At 36.8% G+C, this 25105-nt stretch overlaps 1 protein-coding gene across 1 annotated transcript; it reads left to right on the top strand.

Moving 5' to 3' along the window:
• BFSP1 (beaded filament structural protein 1) lies at positions 1–23873 on the top strand. The gene is made up of 8 exons (XM_026712853.2): positions 1–669; positions 3863–3923; positions 11650–11745; positions 13367–13459; positions 14311–14418; positions 17287–17507; positions 19682–19767; positions 21204–23873. Exons 1-8 carry the CDS (start codon positions 299–301, stop codon positions 22148–22150), a joined length of 1983 nt encoding a protein of 660 aa, XP_026568638.2. The 5' UTR covers positions 1–298; the 3' UTR covers positions 22151–23873.
• The last annotated feature ends 1232 nt before the right edge of the window (positions 23874–25105 follow it).

Genomic DNA, 25105 nt, shown 5'->3' with positions numbered 1-25105 from the left:
AGTGTCACATGCAATTGAAAAGTCTGGTTGGGGAAGAAAGCAAAAAGTGCTGACAGAATTTAAAACCATCACTATCAAGAACCAGAAGGAAGGACGGTCTAATTTTTGTTTTGTTTCTCTTGCAGTGAGCTTAGGAGTAGTTGAGTCTTAGACTGAGCTGTTATTTTGGGTATCACAAGAGAACGGAGTCTACCCAGATTCAAACACATTTGACTGGAAAGACCCAGTTTGGCATTTCAAACTGGAAAGACACAGACAAGGGAGATTCCTGGGCTCCCCCCTGGCTCCCTACTCTGCCATGTATAGGAGCAGCTACTTGCATGCAGTCCACAAGGAGAAGTATGAACAATCTGATGCTTATGAAGAACTTCCAGAGTCACCAGAATTTAGTGGTCTTGCACAAGCCCAAGGCCTGGAAAACCTGCAGGACCTTAGTGAACGGTTTGCAAACTACATCAACAGGGCTCGGGTGCTCGAGCAGCGTAATGCCATCTTCCGCAAGCAGCTTGAGACGTTCCAACGCATGGATGAGCTGATTGGATTAGAAGAGGCCTTTGTTGCTCAGATTGATCTCAACCACCAGCGGGTCCATGACCTGGCCACCAACAGGTCTAAGCTGGAACGTGAGAAGAAAGATGCTCAGCGCATGCTGGATGAATACTGTAACAAGTAAGTTGGTTGGAGATAAAGGAGATGTCTTCTTTATGGCAAGTATATGCATAGAGATTCCTGGTTCTTTAAAACTGTGTCATCTACCTTTGGTCTTTTCTAAATGGAGGTGCAAAGCAATCTTTTTGGGGGCTTGGGGTAAGCAATCCCATAAAAGCAAAACAAAAATTCTAGGACCTTGGCTTGTGAAAGTGAAAAGAAATAAGGGCCTTCATTACATGATGTGATGAGGTCCAGAATTCTCTTCCAGTAGCAGTGATATCCCTCACTATCTGAACCTATGTGCTCAAAGAGAATATTAGCAATTAAAAGTCCAGGGCACATCTATTCAAATATTTCCTTCATAAAGGCACAGTGAGGAGAAAGTTAGAATAATTAAGTATGAAATGCAGTGTCATCTAGATGCTCATTAAAATGCCATAAATAAGCACAATAGAGTAGTGGTGCAGAAAGGGGAAAAATATCTGGAAGGACTTTAGGTTACTGAGCTAGTCTAATGAGCTTGTGTCAAGAATGGAGTCATAAAGTTGGTACTTTGAGAATAAATTTTGTATTTGCAAAAATACTTAATTGGGAAATATTTCTCAATCTGGAAAAAAAACTGCTGAAAGGGAATATGAAATGCATTAAATTAACCAATCGATAGCTTTCACAGATTGTGATCACCTCCAGTGCTTTATGGAGTGCTTTGAATGTATGTAACAACATTGCCTGAATATTTGTGATTATTATTTTTTTACTATATATGCAAATTATAAATGATTTTTCCATCCTGAGGGCTTTCAAGGTGTTCAGATCATTTTGTTTCTTGTTATGTGAGCCATGACACATGTATATGTCCTGTCCAATCTCTCCTTTGTTTCTTAGCATCTTTCATTTACTTTTCTTAATCTGGCTCCTTATATCTTTGAAAACAAAGGCTTGATTCCCCCCCCCCCCGCCCCGTTTTCTTTCTGTAGTAACAGAGGTAAATGAAACAAACAAACAAACGAAAAAAAATCCCAAAGTATGGAATACTTATTTTACAACAATTGAAAATATTTATTCCATTTTTAGATATAATTCCTTTCTTTGATTTCGTTTAGAAAAATGATGGAAACAGGTAGTCCTCAACTTACAGCCATGATTGAGCCTGGCATTATGGTTGTACAGTCATTAAACAGATCACCATGAGACCGCAGCCAATTTTAATACCTTTTTTGCAATGGTCATTAATAGTGCAAAATGCCCAAAATATGATCATGTGACTGGTGTGTGTGTGTGTGTGTGTGTGTGCAGCTGCTGTAACTTCAACATCAGGTCATAAATAGCTTCTGGGGAGGATGTCACTGTAAGTTTGAATGACCTGTTGAAAGCTCAGCGCTACCTGTTATTTGTTTGTTTGTACAATTTACTTGACTTCCAGTGCCTTTGGGAAGGCTTACAATAAAATAAATAAATAAGAAAAATACAAAACACAAAAAGCAATTATATGTGGCTCTGAAACAAACCTGTCCAATAGGGCTGAACTGTCACATGGGGGAATGGCCAACTTTTTAATAGCTTCCTGATTTTACCATTGCGGAGGGAGCATATTTTGGATCCCTCTGGAAATGTATTATTCTAGAAGGCAGGCACTGCTACAGGGAAGCCTCATGATATTCCTTAATTGTTGGGATCCAAAGTGTGCCCATTTAAACTGTGTTGGATGTTTTGGATTGCTTTTTATTCTATTTTCTTTCACAGTTTATATGGGACATCATACACATATAAGTATGAATACAAAACACAACCCTAGGCAGCCTTTTTTAATCTGGAGGAATCCTTGAAATAATGATCAGATTAAGCTCTGGGAAGCCCTTTAGAAAATCCCAAAACCTCACAAATAAATTTACTTCTAACCTACACAACCCAAGTTTTACAAGGTTTACTGCAACAGCAAAATGGCAGGCTGGTACATAAGTTGCAATCCATAAGAATTCTTACCACTACAGGCACTAGTATTGTGCAAGACATATATTTCAGGGTTTTTTTCCCCAATCATGATTTGTCATGGAAACTGTTCTGATCTCTTATGGAATCCTTGTTAAGAAAAGGCCCTTCTAAGCTCTTATATGAAGATACTTTGATTCCTTTTGGGCTCATGGCCTAGCTTTCTCCTTTCCTTTAACATATGCAACAAGAGAAAGAATCTTTTGGAAAGATTTGTCTCTGATTTTAATTAACCACAATTTGTCGATTCAACTCAACTGGCAACTATAGCTAACATTAATTATGGTTCATTTAAAATAACTAATACCACGGTTTAAAGCTGGCTTATTTTAAAATAAAGAATATTTTGCCATTTTGGACAATCCCACAGTTAAGTAAAAGCAACAGCTTCTATATTTCTCCCCTCAGCAATGCAGGGGAGGAGAGAAAATGGAGGAAAGCTCAAGGCCACCAGTATGTTAGGTTTATATTTATATCAGCCTTTTAGACTTAGAGCCTCAGCAGGCATGACTGGTAATGCTGTCATCACCCAGAAAGATGAACCTGGAAATTTTACCTCATTTTTCAGGCTTTCAAGAATTGAAAGGTTCTTTTAATGGGGGAGGGGATCCCTCAGAGGCAAACATTTATAATTCAGTCTTCTAGAAGCTGCAAAAATGGCATCCTGGGCATATATATTTCATTGGTGGTGGGTTTCCCATTCCTAGTTTAATATTATGTCTGAACGTATCCATTAACTTCCATATAAAAAGGCAAAGAAGTCAGGCATTTGACTATTTTCTTTTTTTAAACTTTTTTCTAAAAAAAATCTTATTACATTTTAAAGAAGATCCATAAACAGACATAGCTAAGGTAGAGGAATAAAATACAAATTAATAAACAAGGAATTGCTTATTAGTGCTAGAAATAGTAAAAAAATAATCTCAGATATCATAGTTTTCCAGTCTATTATCAATTAATTATAAATAATCCACTCAAAAATGAATACCGAGAACTATGGTCAGGTCAGTATTATTCACCAGGTAATCTTTTGTATTACAGTAAATTCAATTCATGTCACAACAAATCTGTTCTAATTTAGGTACTGTGTAAAATTGAAATATAGGCTCTTTGCAGGGACAAATTCAAACTCTGGACATGGTATGAAGCCATGTCTTATGTTATAGTGGAGAAATGGTCTCCAATTTGAATTGAACGAGATTTTATTTTCTAATTTTTTTAGATATAAAAATGAATGTGACTATCAGAAGAAGCAGAAGAGTACTCTTGAACAGCTTAATAAGGTACGCTCATTATATTAAATATAATATCATCCTTTTCCCCAGAGCTCTTTCCATAGATGCTGCTTTTCATGTCATGTCATGAATACTGACCGCCAATAGTAACACGGAGACAGGCATGTTTAGCACTGTCACTTTTGCAATACTATATATGCACTTGCAGCTGCTAGTTTTGCATGAGAGGAATTACCTTTTCCAGATTTAAAAACCACATGTACAAGTTTCGAAGCTTAAAACGCCATTTTTATAGAATCTCACAGTATTAGAATAAATATGTGTGCCACTTTATTTATATATGCATAGGAAAAGAGGGTGTGATTAGAATGAGTGTATCAATCGCACACTGCATCTGAGTGCCGTCTATCATCCAACAGTTGCTCTTTTAAACAAACCTGGTTTCCTTGGCAAATAAGTGATACAAGAAAGAGTTGTGTGGGTGGGTATCCTTTCAAGGCAATCCTGATTTCTAGTGATTGCCTGGACATGCCTATATAATTTCCTTGATAACGTTTTTCAGGTATGACTTCCCTTGCCTTCTTCCCAAGGGTAAAAGAGAATGACTGCCCAAAGTTACCAATGTGGCTTTGTGTCTAAGGGACAACTAGAACTCACTCTCCCCCAGCTTCTAACTTTTAAGCATTTATACAAAGTTATCTCTCATACAGTATTTCAACAATCAATATTTTAATATTATTCCTCCCCTGTCCCTTTGGGAGGAAGTTCTAGAATTAAAATTAACTTTACCTTTCTGGACTTTTATGCTTTTCTTCCATGCTGAAAAAAGTATTAGAATTATATCTTGCCTTTTCTCCAGGAGTTAAAGGTAATATATGTAGCAATCTCTCTTGTCCATTATCTTCCCATAATAATGATTTTTATGGACTGAGAAAGATTAGTTCTTCAGTGTAAACTTTTATTTTATATAGCTACGGTTTATATGTAACTTTTGATGGTGTAGCATTACATCAGACTTGAGGTTGTAGAGTTTTGATTTGGGTAAGAACACTAATCAAACTGATGCTATTATTTGCCACTATAGGTCAAACACAAGGAGCAATATTCCGTTGATGTAATTCATCCTAATATTTCTTTTACAGTTCTAAAAAGAACACAATTTTAGGTGAAAGTTCTGTTCACACTCTTGAGAATAAGCCCTGTTGAATTCAATGGGACTTATTTCAGAGCAGAACACTAAGAAATTATTACTCTTAAACAGACAGGTCAACTGAAGAATGTACTATAATTTCAGTCTGTCTTATTTCCTTTACCTCATACTGTGTAGGAGGAGTGATAGAACCACGGGGTGGAGTCAAAAGAGAAATCAGCCTAGAATCTCTATACAGTCACAAACGGGTTAAATCCAAATCTTCTTAAATTCTATTAATCCTTATGTAGCAGAGGCATGAACAATAAATGAGTTTAATTGGAAGTTCATGTGTGATCTGATCTTTCACTCCTGACATACTTTCATATGACATTTCTCCCTATTTCCTTTTCTGCTGTTCTTCTTTACATCTTCGTCTTTCTTTCTACCATTTCAACAAATTCAATTCAATTACACCTTTTTCAGACATCTACTTTATCATGGAGAGAGAGAGAGAGAGAGATGGAATAATTAGATTCAATATCAGAAAAGAAACTAAAACTGTGTCTGAATAATAACAATAATGATACATATGCTATTGAATCCCAAGGTTTATAACAGCACAATTCAATTATCCGTGGTAAGAAAAAGGAAAATAATGGATGCAATAAAAAGATTGTCAAATATTGTTGACATAATATAATCCGCAAAAGTCTTTGTGAAAAAGTTTTGTCTTTACTAACTTCTGGAAGACTGACCCCAAGATGACTAATCTAACTTTTGAGGTCAGGTTATACCACAGTAACAAAAAAATTGTGCTTTCTGGCCTCAGCCTTTAGTTCCGTAATAATGAGTAGGTGTTTTGACAGACAGTAGAGTGAGAGTCCAAGCAATAAATTGGTTAGCCTGGGTAAGTCCACACAAATGCTATTACCAGTATTTGTCATACTTTGGGCATATAATGTGAAGATTCAATTCCACCTTAAACAGGTGGAAGGAAAATGAAGAGAAAGACAAGCAGCAAAAAGGTATATGGAGTTTATGACATTGACAATAATGCACTGACAGAAGATGTCAGGTGGGGGGAGCAGATCATCTTGGAGTAAATTGAGTTTTGTGGTCACTAAGAGTTGACACTAACATGATGGTACCTAATAAATCAATTTCCAGTATTCCAAGAAAATTTAATTTCACAGTATAATTCAGGAGGTTTTCCATAAGTTGACTACAACCAGGGTATCCTGTGTATGTAGCAAATGAACAAGTAGATGAAAGAAACACATTTGTATATTTTTAGTTCTTACCCCACCCCCAATTAAGGCTACAATTCTACACTTACTTGGGAGTAAGCCCCATTCTTTTCAGTGCCTCTGTTTATGGAGTAAGCATTGGAGTTGTGGTATTAGTATCTAAAAACTATGCACTCGTGATTTGCCACTCAATCTTAGTATGGCAAAATCTCCCTCTCTGATCACATTCTGTTTCTTAATTCCATCTCCCTCTTGCTGCTTGGAATCCTTTTTCATTAGATAAAGGCTAGTGAATCCCATTACTTCTCATTTTATTTTAGTCCTGTGTTACTTTTCTGCTTCTACGTTGTGATCCTAATGTTGCTTCTTCACATGAATTGCAATTCCCATTTTACAACAAAAACTGATCTGTAAAAGTATAAATTTGCAGTTTGGTTCTCCTTTGGTCCTAGGAAGTGTTCTAAATTGTGGACTCATGAAAAGAAATTTTAAGGGGAGGTTGAGGATCTGAAAATTTCTGAGAACTTACTAAGAATAAAAGTTCAAAACAGTTCCTAATGAAGGGCTGAATGAACTGGGAAGATCCCTGGGGAAGGGTTGGCTGATGGAAGGAAAGAAGTGCTACAAAGGTTAATGGGTGTGCTGTGTGAAGGTCAGTATGGGTAGCCTGAACATAACACTGGCAGTTGATTGATGGGAAGATGGGCTGGAGGCCTGAGGCACCGTTCTATGGATACACAAATGGTGGGTATACTTCATGGATATTTAACTAGAGAGTGTAAAATTATTTAATCAAAAACAGGGTATAAATCTGGGAACCCTAATATCATGATATATGAGGATATTTTGCTATTTTGAAGGAAGCGGGCTACACTGAAATGTACAGCCCACCTACATCTTTCTTGATATTTTTGTAGCAAACCCTTTTGCTCCATTTCTCTCCAACTGGGATTTCAAGCATCCAGTCAAATAACTCAGAGTTCGAGGCAGAACAGGGAGGTTGTGTAGCTGTGTAGATTTTAACTGAGAATGAAAGAAATGCAATGAATTGTTCATTAGACAACAGGTCAGGGGATTTAAGGCTTCTTTGATTACAAATGTAATTCAGTCAAGGAAACAAATCCTTTCCGCTGACATGAGTTGACCTGTCACAGATTGTAAATATCAGACAGCTAATGCAATTCTCACAAATGGCAGCTTGCAAACAAGCTACTAGTTGAAATTGATCATTGTAGAACATTCATAGTGAATAAATAACAATATTGTCCAAATATTTCGGTGCCTAAACCGTCTGAAAAAAATAATCAGCCAAGATAAAAATCAGGGGCAAGAGTTACCCCATCCCTAAAAAATACTGAAACCAAGGAACATTTGCAGTACAGACATAATTTTGAATGTAAGATCAATTTGCTCGGCAAGGCAAGAAATCAGTGGTTTGTTGAGAGGTTAATTAATTCATTAAACTTGCTAATTATCAAATGCAATCAGTTACATAGAGATCTGGAGTCATTTCCCTAACATGGCATATCATATGTTTTCATAAATTGTTTTACAGAAAGAATGCTGGAGGGAAAGAAATGGATACTCCATTTCTTAAAGGCCATCTGATCTTGCGAGTCTATGTAGTGTGTTGTGTAAGATTTTAGAAATATTTCCTGAAAAATAGATACAGAGAGGACATAGAATTATACTGCAGTCTTCCTTCCTTCCTTCCTTCCTTCCTTCCTTCCTTCCTTCCTTCCTTCCTTCCTTCCTTCCTTCCTTCCTTCCTTCCTTTTCTAACATATACTGTTCCTATTGCACGCTTGCACATATATAGGCACACATTCCACCCAGAAGATTGCAAAAACTTATGAAGTCTGTTTCCTTTTCCCCCATTGGACTACCTGCCTCAGAAAACCACTGCCATTCCTGCTAGTGGAAACTCCACATTTCTATGGGATGTTGATTATGTAGTCATGACTGATTTCATTTCCACTGGCTTCAGTCTCTACATCTGAGTAAATCTGGATGAAATCCAATCTGTGATTTTGTTGTCCAGTTTTAAATATTATACCAGCACCATATGTTTGAGATTATTCTACCTAAGTATAAATTGTAGTCTTCATTTTTATAAGATAAAATAATTGGGCCAAGGAGGTCTCTCTGGGGAACTTCATGGATGAGTTAGGATTGGAATCTTATCCAGATTTCATGCACTGCATGTGCTAATGACTGATCCCAGTCTTATTTATTATATTTTCAATTTCATTTTAAAGGCCCAACATAACAATTGAAATAGACATACTCTACTTTTGTAAACATTAGGTGAGTGGGCGAATGGCATCAAAGATGCCTGCTGTTTCCTGAGAGCAAATATACTATAATGAGATTTACACTGAAACAAATATTAGTATTTTTGTTCTGTGATTTGCTGTCTATACAGGATATTTTATAATTCTTTTCCCCCCCAGTGTTTTGTGCTTGACAGTTTCCATATAGCTAATGCTCAAAATTCTGTTCTTTGACACAATTGATAATATCTTACACACTGAGATGCAATATTTTTCTATCCGTCACTTTCATTTGGGGATGGGAAGGCAACCAAAGAGTCAAGATTACAACGTATTGTTAGTGAAGAGCTATGAATGTTTTTAGTTGACAATTTTCTTTCAGACCATATTGATAAGAATTGTATTACCACAAAAGAGATAAGTGAATAGAGTTTAGAAATTGGGACCCAACCATGGGAGTAAATATTAATCAGGAGATGTGCAATACCAACAGATTCCTGTCTAACTTTTACAGGTAGTCCTCAGCTTACACTATTCATTTAGCAACCATGGTTACAGTGGCATTGAAAAAATGACTTATGACCAGTTGCTCACAACTGTGGCATTCCCATGGCCATTTTATCAAAATTTGGACGCTTAGCAAACTGGAATGTACTTACGATGGTTGCAGCTTCCAGAGTCACGTGATCACTATTTGCAATCTTCCCAGTCAGCTTCCAACAAGCAACGTCAATGGATTTGCTTAAAAACCACTTGATTCACTTGATCACTGAGTGATTCACTTATCAACAGCGACAAAAAGATTGTAAAATTGGGTGTGATTCACTTATCAATCCCCTTGTTTAGCAACATAAATTCTGGTCATAAGTCAAGAACCACCTTTATAGCCTAGAGAAAGGAATGCTGATAAACTTTGTTAGGGATATATCTCTCTCTCTCTCACACACACACACACACACACACACACACACACAGATACACAAACCAGATGTACCATGCAGAATCTACTATGCAGAACCAGGATGATTAGGGGATTGGGTTACAGGAACTGGGCATGGCTAGTCTAGTGAAAAGAAGGACCAGGAGAGACATGATAGCGGTCTTCTAATATTTGAGGGGCTGCCACAGGGAGGAAGGAGTCAAGGTATTTTCCAAGGCACCTGAAGGCCAGACAAGGAATAATGGATGGAAGCTGATCAAGGAGAGATTCAACCTGGAAATAAGGATAAATTTTCTGACTGTGAGAACAATCAACCAATGGAACAGCTTGCCCTCGGAAGCTGTGGGAGTGCCATCACCTGAGACCTTCAAGAAGAGATTGGACTGTCATTTGTCAGAAATGGTGTAGGGTTGCCTGCTTGCACAGTGGGGTTGGATTTGATTACCTACAAGGTCCTTTCCAACTCTGTTAATCTGAATCAATAATGAAAGACCCTGAATCAATTGTAACCATGCTCAACTAATCACATCTAACACTGAAATGATTCTTCTCATCCATATGCTGAGGTCATTGGTTTAGTACGTCAATGCTGTTTGAATTAGTTGTCCCCTAATGTATCATTGTACGCAGTGCATCATCAATCCTGGTTTCCAGATGTCTGATGAATACCAAAGAAATATATCTAAATTTATTTTGTTAAGCTTTTTAAGTTTAATTTTATTCTATTTTCCCAAATATGCACCCATCAGCAGTATCTAGCTGTCTTTCTCAGCCCACTGATGGATTCATGGTCCCATTGTAATGCTTCTGATTCAGTTTTCCGTAGGAAAACAGAGAAACAGTGGAGCAAATGGATGAATGCTGGCTTAGAATATTCCACTTGTCATTTGCATTCATAAATCTTATCTGCTCACAAAGCAGATAACGAGGCCTGTAGTGAAATTCTATGCTTATTTTTACGATCATTCTTACCGGCACAACAGCAGTGCTACTTTTGCAATCCATGGGTATAATGGAAACAGCAAGCATCTACACATTTTTGAATAGCACAACAGAGCTTGGATTTAGTTTGCTGGGCCTATCACAAAAGCAAAACTCATTGAATAACTTTCCATCACATTGCCTCATCAGAAATGGGACAGCTGAAAGAAGTGATGTTACTGGAAATTGAACAAGGACCCTGAAAGGCTTGTATTGATTGGCACTTGTACAGCCTACTAGTTGTTACAGGTGTGCTCAAAGTTGAGAAAGTCTTCTGATTGTTCTTTTCAAAGAGTGGGGTTTTTTGCCCATTTGTCCTAATGCTACATAGCAAACCAGTATCTTGGCCCCTGGCAAACAAAGCATGGATAATAAATAATATCTACATAATGATTTTCTTTTAAAACAAAACAAAACTCCTTAAACTGCATCTAATGGATCTAAATGGAAACCGAATGAAATAGGTAGGGGATATAAATGAAAAAAAAAGTTTTATCAGAAAAAAGTATAGTTGTATTTGGAGGGGAGAAACCACTGGGAAATCCCAGCTTGGTTATTTAGACTGGGAAGTTGAAAAATATCCCAGAAGAGAGCATTGGTGAACTGTTTCTTCCTTGTTGCCAAGAAAACTGTATAAATTTTACACATTTTTATTTTAAATTTTTATTGTATAGTGCAGTGTTGGTGTGGTGTCAGGGTTTTAAATTCAATGTGTGGAGTGTGAAAGATGTGTGTTTGTGTTTATTTTCATGGTCATGTGCACTGAAAATGGTGTTTGATTTCGTTGTACGAGATGCAATGACAATAAAGTAAACTAACTAACTAACTAAATATGATTTTGGAACCTCTAAGAATCACATTTGATTCAAGGAACTTTTTTCCTTGTTATATTTATTTGGCATGCAGTTCTAACTAAGTGCCACAGACTACCTCTTCAATCAAATTGCCTATCCATTATGAGTTGCCTATCAATTATTTAGATTTCAGTTTTTTATATATGCATGATACAAATAAATATTATCTAAAGGTCAACCCTCCTAACTTAGATTAATCAATTTCAGAATTTCTATATAAGTTATTGCGAGAGATGACTTTATAGATTTTAAGGTCCAGTGTTTCCATTGAATACGGGTGGCTCAAAGATTTGTTTAAAAACAGAAGAAAAAAGACAAAAGGAAATGATATTTTATTTTTATTTTAGGAAGCTGATGAAGCTTTGTTGTGTAATTTAGAACTCCAGATTGAATCACAGTTCTTGCAAGATGATGTAAATGCCACAAAAGATAGATATAAGAAGGTAAGACTTATAGCTGCTTGTTTCTTATCTCTATTTCCCAAGCAACTTTTAACAAATGAAGCTGCTTTCCTTTTAATACAGGGCTCTTTTCATGTGTGTAAATTGATGTTGGGCAATAAAAAGAGACCTGGCTGGTAAAAGGGTTCTTCTGCTTAGGGATGGATTTAAGGTCTACTATGATTTCTTTTGTTTTCTTTCTATTTTTAATAATGATATTTATCATCTAGTATCTGGTGGAAAATGAAAGTTACAGAGAGCAAAAGAATTCTTAATCTACAAATTTGGATCAGAAATAAGCCAAACTCAGAATCCTTTTGTGCGCAAAACAATAGCTTGCCTTCTTAATATTATTTTGTTTTACTTTTAGCAGGAATTTAGATTTGGATAAATTATTTTATGAGGGCAATTCATAAATATTAGGCCATTTTAGATCACTGATAATATATTAGATACCTCCAATTAGATAGAGATCTACTTCTTAACCAGCTCTGCTTCTTCTTCTGCTTCTGTTAACAATTAACTTTTTCTCTATACTTAAGATTCCTACCAACAATATTTCTATTGGGTCTCTTTACAAAGAAAATGAAACAGCTGTTCAGAGCTCCTCCCTATTCTAAAAAGTCAAAATTAACAGTGAGAAGGGTCCTGCTTTAAACGAAATTCCTGCTGGTTTTTTTGACCCAATTTTTTATCAATTGTTATTTGGGCTCATCTTCATATTCTCCTGATATGAAACATACTGGTTCAATCCTATCAAGTGGTTTAGCAGATTGTACAGTTAACCCCTCCCCCCCCAAAGCTTTTTGGCTGAGATGAAGATTGATCATGTGACTATAGGGACACTGCAACAGCCATAACTCTGGGGACTGGTCATAGGTTCTTTTTTCAGTGCTACCATAACGTTTAACAACCACTGAATAAATGGTCATTAAGACAGGAATACCTATAATTAAAACCACTGTATCAGAGGTGGTATTCAGTAGGTTCTGACCAGTTCTGGAGAACCGGAAGCAGAAATTTTGAGTAGTTCGGAGAAATGGCAAATACAATCTCTGACTGGTCCTGCCCCCATCTATTCTCTGCCTCCCAAGTCCCAGATGATCGGCTGGGTCTTCTTTTGTTGCCCTGCAGAGGAGAACAGAGCTGGAAAGCAGCTTAGTGGGGTGGGGAGGGAATGGGATTTTGCAGTAACCTTCTCCCAGTAGTGGGGAGGGAATGGAGATTTTACAGTATCCTTCCCCTGCCACACCCACTAAGCCATGCACACCAAGCCACATCACGGCCACCAAGCCATGCCCACAGGACTGGTAGTAATTTTTTTTTAATCCCACCACTGCATTGTATGTACTAATAGTGTAATTCAATAGCAGATATATGTCCCATATATAACCAAATGGCACCGTCTATGAGGAAAGATTGAGAAAGGTACAGTAGCATGCTAGAGAATACTCTGATAAAGCTAGTCAGTATAAGTGCCAGCACAAGTCCAGTTTTTCCTGAACATCTGTGCTTTCTTCACTCCCAGAAGAAGGGGAAATTCAAATCAAAATTCAGCAGTTCAGTTCCTTCTATCAAGCTTTTTGCTGTAATAAAGTTGAATAATTACTTTATCTGGCCATAGGACATCATGGAAGTACAGACCTATATCACAAATTTACAACAGATCATGCAAGCAACACCTCAGGTGTCCAACATCATGGCTGATGCCGGTGAGGTAAGAATTTTCTTTTACAAATCGTTTTTCTGCCAAAAGTTTTCTTCAGGCATACATCTGAACATTTGAGCGTTTTAAATTGAATAGAGTAAGGGGCATGCAATTGCCATGTATTCAGCCAGAAGATCTCACAGGAGCATTTTCATGTTCATGTACACATGTGTACAAGTTGGAATCCTGCTTTATTATGATCTGAGATTAAGAATAGAACTCTACTTGTGTTCTAGCAAAAACTCCTCATCGTGCCTCAACTGCTAGGTACTGCAAGGAAATGGGAGATGTCCTTTTTCCATCTGCACTTTGAAGCAAGAATTTTGCACTGTCTGCTTGGTCAGCTCTCTGAAAAGATACCTTAACTTTTTTTTTTAGTTGTAATTAAATATGAGTAATTCATCTGGGGTTCTTTACATTTGCCATAAAACAAATGCAGTTTTTATACATGCTGCTGTTCTAATGCCATGGTCTGTGAAAATGTGTACCCATTGGCCTAGAAGAACATGTAGTTACATATAGATGATAGGTTACAGAAATATATATGCTCAGGTGTGAGCATAAATACATAGATTTCTTTCAACTGAGGAAAGAGAGGATAATGGATGCTCAACACATCTGAAAGCTAGACATACTTCTTGTTTGTACTGTATACAAGGTTTAGTAGGTTTTACTATTGACCCCTTCACCATAACATCCAATTTTGTGGGATGTCTGAACAATTAGGAAGCATATCAGATTTCTACATCAGGGGAAGATGAAAATTGGATTTTTTTCAATCATTTTCATTCCGGCCTATAGTCAAATCTTTATTACCAATCCAATTCCACTCATATTTTCTCCTTCTGTTTTGTTTGCAGGAAAAGCTGATAACCGAGAGAAGGATACCAATACTTCAGAATCAGTTAGAGGAATACAAGGGCATTTTTTCCCAGCTCCAAGCCCAGAAACTTAAGCTTCAGACAGAGGTATTTCAAAAAAAGTTACTTTTTCTAGGATTAAGTGTTGTACAAGCATTATGATTTAAGTTAAGATTAAAGTTTTTAAACCATTAGATTAAAAAGTTAGATGACTAGATTGGATTATGATTGTTTCACAAGCAGGAGGTTATCTGAGTAATAGTGTACTGTAGGCCTCAACTATTCTTCTCTGTGCTTATTACATCCACAGATTCCCACTAATGGTCCAGTTCAGAGTAACCTGTTTTTTTAAAGAATAGAACAGGACAAAGCCCCCTCAGTCATGCTAGATGGATTTACCACTTTCTTAGAAAATAAAGTTGCTAGGATCCACTAAAGTTGGATAGTAGGGTGAACAATGTGGCACACTGGTGTAATCTGGGATTCTTTTGACCTTGAGAAATTGAGTTCTCTGAAGCCTGAGACTGGACTCCTGTGGGCTTGACACATGTGAACAATGGAACCTGGAGATAACCTGTGCTTTTCTGAGAGTATAATGTCACCTCCTCTGAAGAAGGTAGAGTTGCATCATCCCTTGATTAAGCCCTCTGTTTTCTCCCATTTCTCCCATTTTCACCATCCCCCTTTTAACATTCTTTCATGTTCCTTTACCTCATGGGTGTCAAACTCGATTGTGTCATGTAATGCATTGTGACGTATATGTCAGCGTTCCAGTAACCTTCGATTCCTCCCAATATCTCCTAGACAGACATCTTCTTAAAGGTTCCTTTTTATTTGGATAGTAACTGGCATAACTGGGGAATCCTGAATCTGAAAGTTCCAGGCTTCCTTAAAATAAGTAAAATAACTAAAAACTACAAATCTATCCCCTGCACCCATCATCACATCACATGGCCCAATCACCATCTGTCCCAAGTTAAGACTTCCTCTCACTTATGTGAAAAACAACCTGACCTTGAATCAGAAAAAGAATGTTATTATGTCTAACTAGATATACTCCAATAAATTCCCCCCTCCGATTTTCCCAGGCTCAAATGTGGCAGCCTGGGAGCATCTGATCCCAATTTGGCTTCCAAAGCTGACAGTATTGAAAAAATCATGTCAGTATTGTGACATATTACGACGTATCGTGATGTTTTTTCCTTTGCAGAGTTGGAATGGGCGTGATGCATCCAGCCTGTGGGCTGCGGTTTGACACCCCTGCGAGTCTACCTTCTTAGACAATCATTTTATGAAAAAAGATGGCATCCTAATTTTTTCGCATTAGTGTCACTTTGGCTTTCTTGCTCACTAGGAAGACTCACATTTTGTAACAAAAAGCAGTGCCTTTTTCTAATGTTACATGCTTTTATTGACATGCATGCCTGTTTCATTTTTAGCACTCTATGGATCTTAGAATCATTACTTGCTCTTCTCTATCAAGCTAAAACCACCAGAGAGATTATAAGCTATGAGGGTTCATTGTATTAGAGTATTTAACCTGTGCGATTTGCTTGCTCCCAGCTTTTCAGGTCTAGGAATGAAAATTGTTCCGAAGATCTGTCAAGATATATTTTGAGTAAAATTAATTAAGATCTTACAGAATATACTCTTGTTTTCAAAATTATCTAAATAATAAATCTTTCCAATGCTGTTTTTTTTTAACTGTAAAAGTTGGTCAAAGATCATAATAACAATATTTGAGTTGATTTGATTTCTTACATTTGTATTCCAAGGGCAATGATGAAGTGACAATACAATTTTTCTATCAGGCAAATCTCTGTTTTTCAGGTGACTGAGCACCATCTGGTGGTCAATATGTATTCCACTGGAAACTTTTCTGACATATTTTCAACTGCCTGCAGCAGAATGTAAAATATGACTTTTTCCTCCCTTGTTCAAGTGTAATACTTGTAAAATAAAGAAATAAATAATATTTTGGGGGCATGGAGAAAGAGGAAGCATAGTTTTATTTAAAATCAATGTTTTGCTTCTTCAGGAGAACACTCAAAGGATCTCAAAATTTAATATTATAATATAATGATATGATGATATGATATGATATGAGATATATTAAGGAATGGGCTTCAGTTTTTCTTGAGAACACAATGTAGAAGAATACTGGTTGTCTTGGCACTTCAAATTCTTGTAGTGCCTCTATAAAATTCCAGGTTCATGTTACTACACTTCTATAGAACTCCAGTAGTTTTCATCATTTCTTTTCACTGAAAGGACATGGCATTCAGGAACTATGACAGTGGAATGAGAGGAAGTTATCTTTATAAAGTTATTAACAATTCACTAGGGCCTGAGAGGGAGTAAAGTGGATGTGTTAAATCTATTAAAATAATAATTTAATCTTAATCTTAATCCGAATCCAAATCTTAATCTTAATCTTACTATAGTAGTCCTTTGACTGAAAAGTGGAGAGGAAAAAAATCAAGCTACCATTTTGGGATAGCCTGCTGCTAAATTTTCCAATGAAACATTTATGATCACAGAAACAGATTCAGGATTATATTGGACTCATCACTTTTCTACATATTAGAAACATTAGTACTATAGCACTACACTAATCCTAAATACTGGGTATGAACGTAGAACTTTAACTGATGCAGATGGGCAGGCATTTTGTTAACATTATTTATATAGGACAGATGAACACTCTTAAGAAATTACATCTTTGTGTCACCTTGGGCACCGTGCTCTCTAAATATGATTTCTCAACTTGCTTGCTGTTCATTGTTATGGTGTGTTAATATTGATTGTTTTGTGTGTGTGTGTTTTTTAATGCCAAGTGATACTTGAAATGCACAAGTATCAATAATTTGTTTCATGTCATTGAAATAGGGTAGTATTCTACGTCTTTGCTGCTATCCTGTTCCCCATAGCAAACCAGCTTTAGGAAATCTCTCACATCTTCCTTTTTTGAAACAGACAGCAATGCTGGATCAGGTGATTAAGGACACACAGCAGAGCTACAATGATGAGATCCATCTATATAATGAGCAGATTGACAGTCTGAGAAAGGGCATAGAAGATGCTGAAAGGACCCTGGAAAAATACACCAACCAGTGTCGCCAGCTGTCCATTTATAAACAGTCCCTAGAGAATGAATTGGAGCGTTACAAACGTATAATTGAAAATGAAGGCAGCAGGTACAGTAATTCTTGAAACAAACCCAAAAAGCAAAAATGGCTTAGAGTTTCATCAAGTTGTACCTAAGAAATCATTTCAATACTTAGCAATCAGGTCTTGACCATATTGTTCAATATTTTGTTCAATATTTTAAATTCATAACTGCTCTCCAGCTATCTCTACTTTGGCTGCCATGGCAGGGTGTCTAAACTTCTCAGACCAAAATTTCCATTATTCTCCAGTACTATGCAACATCCTACATGAAATATTAATTGGTGTGGAATATGTTACTCACTATAGAAGCACATGGCATGCTTCCTGAGTCACCCATTAATAGTATTTCTACATCAATATGCTGGGCTTTTTGTTTTCAGGCATCTGCATGACGTTCTGTTGTTTCTGAGATACTCCCATTGTTGATTTTCAACTCTTCCTTGTAAAAATATAAATCCAGTTTTTTTTTCTCAAATTTTGTTTTTAATTGGGTAAGGGGGCCAAAGCTTCAAGGCAATTAATTTATGGTTACTTTCTGTTTCAATTCTTTTGATGTCAAGGGGAATGCTTTGTGCAACTGTCAATAATATATATATTTATTAAAAAATAAATAAATCTGCTGTAGTTGCAGAAATGCGCATAGATAAAACTAGTCTTTCACAAAATTTTAAAAGATCTAGAAGAGATCTGCATTAATAACACTTCTGTAATTATCTCCCCATAGTTGTGGTTTGTAGCACTTTCCCCTCTTTTAAATCAAAGTGATTGAGGAGAGAGAACTCCTCCTGTCTTAACTGCAGTGACAATATTATGCCCATAAATCATAATTGCCTGCTTGCAAACATATTGTCCTGTATTTATTCGTGTGTGACCCCAGAACAACTATTGCAGGCATACGTAGATCCAAACGATATTGATTTAAAAATAGAATGTGCCCACAAAGTGCTCTGTTAAGACAATATGCTGATCAATTAGAGTTGAAACCAGCATGATCATGCTATTAAAATGAAAGGGAATGAATCTAACCAGAGTAACCTTCATGACTGTTTATGTATGTGTAAATAGATGTCCTTAGAAACCTCTACATCAGGGTTGTCAAACTAACGTTGTCATGGTAGCATCACATGACGTATTGGGACTTTCCCCCCCGCTTCGCTAAACTAGGCAGGGGCGGGGCCAGCACATGACGCATCCAGTCCATAGGCCACAAGTTTAACACCCCTGCTCTACGTGATGGCTCTGACTCCTTTGAAATAGGCCAGATTAGGAAATAGATTCCACAAGAAATATTGGAACTCTTTTGATATAGATTATAAGATAATCTTGAAAGTGTAATTGTATTTTTTTCCCCTTTCTATTGTACCCCAGGGATATAAGGCAAGGGCAGTTTAATATTAACATTCTCTGCCTTTCTGGATTGAAATCATATTTTGCTTCTCTAAATTATTCTCTATAATGGGTGCCTTATTGTACAAGGATTTTCAAACCTATCAAGTTCTTTATAGAGTATGTACATCTCTGCACATGCACAAGACTTTTATAGTGGAAGATGCAGGGAAATTGAGATGTATATTCATGCACTCCACCTTTTTAACCCACACATCTTTAAGGTGGAGGAGATGCAATTTGTATGGTCCAATTATATGCTTAAAGAGAAGTAAGAGAAAGAGTAAGCTTCAGGAATGGTGAGCAGAAGCAGCTCTGACTTTTCTCTTAGAAAACTGAAAATTTCAGGGACTGAGATGGCTTTGGATATATATGAGATCTGGAGCACTTTATTTTATTTCTTACTACAGGCAGTTTCCCATTCACAGAACTTTCGAGGGGTATCTCAACTATTCCAACAGGGATCCTCTCTGCATAGGTTCTTGCTCCTCTGTTGTTTTTCAGTGGCATTCAGTGGCAAACCAGCCAGAGTATGACATTCTGGTCTAGAATGTTTGATGACAATGGATTTGCGGGCAGTTGATATACAGAGGTGACTGAGGATTGCACTCCATGTAGCTCACCTTAAGGCAAGACGTTTGGAATGGAATGAAAACACATTATTTGGAAAATATCGCAAATACATATAATTATATGGATTGTAACACAACTGGACTGCCTTAGCATTCTTTTAAACATTCTTTTAAAGGTTTGTTTAGATTTGTTTGGGTGGAAAGTATTGATCCTGCCTTATATCTTTCCCCTATTCTGATAGATTGAATTCTGCTATTGCTGGACCTCCAGTAACCCTATTTACACAGGCCTACAGACCTTCAGAGACACCATTCTTGAAAGGCACAGGTAATCAAGTGTCTTCAGAAATGATTTTAGCCTATGAGAGCAACATGTGATATGTTTCTGTATGCTGATCTCATTGTTCATATTACCTGAGCACAGGTGACATGTTAATCCTTTTCTTGTGGATTACTCCTAACAAAATCATTGCATTTAACAAAGATGGACGACCCCCGAATCATCTACTGATTTCTTAAAAAGAAGAGAGGTCTCCAACCTCACAGTTTCTAGAGCATACTCCCAATACTTTTAAAGTGAACTAACATTTCTCTTCATTGGGATCCTGAAAATATGGGATGAATTAATGTTTTGTTTATATGCAGCTCAGGAATAAACCTTACCTCCCGATCAATCCTAAAATAATTTTGCCTGAATTTTGGTTGTATTAAAATGAACTTTCTCTCTTACATAAAACAGTTGCATCACACGTAGCTTGACTTCTAATGGCTATAAGTTGTGCATGTCTCTTGTTAACAATGGGGAAGTGATTTGCTCTTTTTCCAGGATATTTTTTCAATTTTTTAGACTAGTTTATCATCAATAAGGATTTCCTGGGGATCTGTTACTCTAGTGCTGACTAGATCTGATTCTGTTTAGCTTTTTGAGATCAACTATTGGCTGGGTGTCTTCATCACTTGAGCGTCCCTTATTTAATTTCTTGTTAATTATAGAAACTTTATGACCCAGCAGGACCCTGGTAAATACCAGTGTTTCTTTACACAATCATGCTAGTATTGTTGAATTACAGTATCGTAGAAGTCCATATTGCAGAAATATCCTTAAGATTTTGGAGCATCTTTGTAGGTTATAGTCAGATTTGAAAGCTGTAGCTTTGTCTTTATAGACTGTATCTAACAAAATTAAAAATGTAATCCACTTACAAGTGTGTGTGTGTACGTGTGTGTGGTTGTGTGTGTGTGTGTGTGTGTGTGTGTGTGAGAGAGAGAGAGAGAGAGAGAGAGACAGACAGACAGACAGACAGACAGAACCAGAGAGAGAAAAAAGGGGAGAGAGAAATCCTTTTTTTTCTCTGTACAGTAGCTCCATCTAAATATTCATCATATCTGAATCATCCATTCAGATATTATCTTGAGAATGTGTGTATGTATATGGTATTAGTGATAATTAGATAAGCAATTAGGTAAGCAGTAAACATACTAATCGTGTTAAAGTAAAATCCAATCAACTTAAATTTGTCATTAAAAGTGAATCACATTTAGATTTTATCGTTGCTTAACCAACATGTTGGAGTGTATCACTCAAAGGGCAAGTATAGACCCTGCCTAAACAAGGGGTGCACTCTGATCTAACATTTTCTTCAACAAATATTCAAGCCACCCTCATCAACCATATTTGAGGCAATGTCTGCATATTATACATTTCCTTTTAAGTGGGCAGCACCTCATGTTATATTTATGGTTGTTTTATTTCCGTTCATGTAGATATTACACTGGCCATGCAAGACATTGCTGCTGCCAAGTTTCGACAAAGAAGTCTGCCAAAGAAAATGTTTAAGAGGAAGGAGATTACACCAAAGGACCTTACCAATGGGTCTTCCTTAGAGAAAATGTTTGACCAGCCACAAGAAGGATTTGATCAAGTTCCAAAGGATTTCAAGCATGAAGGATTACTCACAGAAAGTGAACATGGATCCAATGGTACAAAGGAAGAAACTGAGCCCAGAAAAGCTGAAGATGTGCCCGATGGAGCACAAATCAGCAAAGTTTTTGACAAATTGTGCAATATAGTGAAAGATAAAGTCAGATGCTATCAAAGACAGGAACCTAGGACCGGTTTCCACACTAAAGGCTATGTAGTTATTGCAGAAAAAGGCAGCTATGATGACACCCGCTTCTATTCTTTACCTATTCCTTATAAGGGTAGAGTCATTGTTTCAGATGTTGAAAGCAATATACCATACAGTATGAAACCAATCCCAGAATTACCCAGCTCTCCTGAACATTGCAAAAGTGAACTTGAAGCCCATGGAATGCAAGAGCAAACAAGGATGCAGAAAGACATTAAATATGAGTATAAGTTGATAGGCAAAGAGAAGGAAGATGATGGATCCAGGGTCTGGACAGAACTTGGAAAAAAAGAAGAGTTCCCCAAAGTGCAGTTTACTGGGGCACCTGAACCATTTTCCACATCATGTCCAAGTGAACAAAATGAAGAAGGAATTTATGTAAAGAAGCAATGCAATAAGCAGGATGGCTTGCATAAGGAATTTACTTCCTCAAATACTATGAGTTATGAGAAGGTAGAAATGGTAGAATCCATTGAAAAATTTTCAGATGACAAAATTCAAAGCTATGAAGAAACTGCTATGATTATGGAGACCATGACTGAGAAAACCAGCAAAAAGAAATTGGAAGACAAAAAGCATTAGTATGCACCTTCAAACAACCAATTAACCCAGCTTACAATTATTTACAGAAGTGATCCTCAGAGGTTTTTTTTTTAATTTAACAGCAATGCTAAACAAGATTAATGGAATTCTACCAATGTGAAAGGTTTGATGTTGATAGCCTGAGACATGTATTTTGCTTGATTCCTCGCTACTCCCCCCTTATATTGTCTAATGGAGTAAAAAAATAGTGAATGTGGAGTTGAATTTCTCTGCCAATAGCAAAATTATAGTTGTTTCACCTTGTGGATCTTAAATAAAGTTCAAATATCACTCCCTCGGCCTCAATTTTTGCCTATCCCTGGAGGCTGTTGTTGAATAGAAGCCTCCATTTTTCAAGATTATTCCTATGTTGCCTTCAGTTAGAAGAATGGACATGGGAAAGAGTAGCCACACCATCAAAAGAAAGAAGAACCTAAACAACAGGTTTAATGTATTTCCAGCTCTAAATATTAATTTAGACTTAATATATTCGTAAGAATTTGTTTGGAATTAAACTGTCTCAATCCTCCAGAGAAAAACCAAATATCCTCTATTCACCATTAAATCAATGATCAAAGGAAAATTATAGGGAGAAGTACACATCTATTAAGATCATGAGTTTTTCTTAATCAACTTGCAAGGGATTGGGGCCATTGTGCTTGGTGCCCCCACATGGGCCAGAAATGTATCAAATATAATATAAATGGATTGGATATCTTCATTGAAGTGATTCTTGGACTATACTAATACCTGAGTTTCTGATCTTGCGCATATCTGAATGTCAACTGGTACCATTTGGTTGATTTTTGCCTAATAAATATTTTGTCTTCCATAGATGTATTTGCTCAGAGGATCTGTGTTGCCATTTAACCACAAAAGGTAGAATATTAGGAAGTCACTTCGAACTCTATGCACAATGCCGTGGAACCCTTGGCTCCAGAGGTGATATTCTGGAGAACTGGTAGCGGAAATTTTGAGTAGTTCGGAGAACTGGCAAATATCACCTCTGACTGGCCCTGCTCCCATCCCATAAGTGGCTCCCAGTCAGTGATACTGGACAGTTCAGTGAAGCCATTCATAGGCCCTATTCCCACAATATGCTTAAAACCACTAGTGATTACCACAATTCACTATCTTCCGTGGTATTTCTAGAATCATGGAATCATGGTAATGGGTATTACCAATATTGCTATTTTGGAAACACAGAGCTATCCCTTTTCTGAACGAAAATGAACTATCAATTTCCAGAAGGCCTTGCACCAGGATAATAATAATAAGGCTGTTCAACATTACTAGCCCCTTCCCCATTGGCTAGGCCAGCAGCAATAGGCTACAGCCAATATTTGGGAAACTATGCTCTGTGTTGCCTTGTATTGGCAGTGAGTTCCATAAGGGAAGGCATTACTTCTCCACAGCTTTTTTACCAGCTTTTACCAGCTTTTTTATCATGAGCAAAATGCCTGAGCAGCTCCCACTCCATTTGACTGAATGGGGGTTACTTTAATCTTCTGCATGATGGGGTTTGTTTGACATAAATTTAATTCTCTGGGTATCCTTGAGAGACTCAGCGGATTCCTTTTTACTGTTTTACAAAACATGAGCATTAAATTGGGTAATTGTGTTGTGGCAGCATGGACGTTATTGGTCCTCGCTGCTTAGTCAGGTTTGCCCTTCAAAATATATCTGAATATGTTTTCAGTCGAAATAAAACCATCTGCATAAAGCACATTTGTGTCTCACATTTCTATTCAAACATTATGATTTAAAATCCTCCAGTTTCCAAAATGGACTCAAGGTCATTTCTCACATGCCTATAATCTTGGCTACAAAGTCAGGCCAATCCAGGGAAGACTATTATACTCTATGCAAAGCATATATTTATTTATTCAAAGATTTGAAAAGAGAAGCAGTTATTAAAAAAGAAATATATATATAATGTCCCACTGGATAAGCACCAAGACCGTCTTCCAAGTGATAAATTACACTTGACCATAGGTCATATTATCTATAATTGAAGAGCATGGACATTATGGAACATCTTGAAAGTAACAGAATCTGCACTCCTACACAACGTAGTACAGCTACATATTTCCACAGTGTATAATTAGATGCCAATGGAAAATCCACCTAGGTGTACATGGGCAATGGAGCCCTCCTATTACACATAAATAACTTCACTGTTGTTAGTCGTGCTCATTAGATTGTAATGTATTGTATTTTGTGCTGCCCTGAAAGAACACAGATATATTCCCAGAGCTTTTGTTTTAATCCAATAATTGTGATTTGTTTGTTGGCACACTTCAAAATATTAATCCTGGTGCTTGGATATTTGAAACAATGTGCCTCATTATCAGTCTTCTCTTACCTTAAGATGTTCCAGCTGTGGATGAGAGACGAGCCTTTTCCATATTTCCATCTATTTTGTGGAATGTTCTTCCTGTAGATGTTCTCCTGATGTCCAATTTACTAAGTATATGTGCAAAGCAATCCAGCCTTTTCACATAATTAGTTTTGTAGGTTTTATGCAGTTTTTAAATGTAGATATTTCACTGTAGTTTTTAGATTGCCCCAGAAAACAGTTTGTAAAGGTCCATGCATAAATATATTAATTAATTAATAAAACAGCCTATTACTATAGCAAACCAATTCACATGTCAGTTTCAGCAGATGGTTTAGTGAGATTTTGGGACTTCAGCTTTTCAGTTCAGTTGTCCTTCGATTATATTTAGTCTAAATATAAAAAAGACAGATGGAGAGCAGACTGCCTTTCTGAGAAAGTGCAAGTTTTTTTTTTACCTAACCTCTTAAACAATCATACCAGCATGTTCTGCCATTTTTAAAATCTAAATGTTAAGACTACACTGTCACATAGCTACTGATAAGCAATTGTGCTTGGATCTACTGCTTTACAACATCTCTTTATTTTTACTCATATTATAAAACATTAGCACAGGG

Source organism: Pseudonaja textilis, chromosome 1 (genome assembly GCF_049901715.1).
Source record: "Pseudonaja textilis isolate UNSWEBS1 chromosome 1, rPseTex1.2, whole genome shotgun sequence".
Classification (NCBI taxonomy): domain Eukaryota; kingdom Metazoa; phylum Chordata; class Lepidosauria; order Squamata; family Elapidae; genus Pseudonaja; species Pseudonaja textilis.
The sequence above is the reverse complement of the archived record's forward strand: the minus strand, read 5'-3'. Positions and strand labels throughout refer to the sequence as shown.

Bases quoted from the DNA above. Each gene is read 5' to 3' on its own strand.
- BFSP1 (XM_026712853.2), top strand. From the start codon at position 299: ATGTATAGGAGCAGCTACTTGCATGCAGTCCACAAGGAGAAGTATGAA. The intron at 13,460-14,310 runs GTAAGAATTTTC...TTTTGTTTGCAG, and splicing joins TCATGGCTGATGCCGGTGAG to GAAAAGCTGATAACCGAGAG. The intron at 17,508-19,681 runs GTACAGTAATTC...CTATTCTGATAG, and splicing joins ATTGAAAATGAAGGCAGCAG to ATTGAATTCTGCTATTGCTG.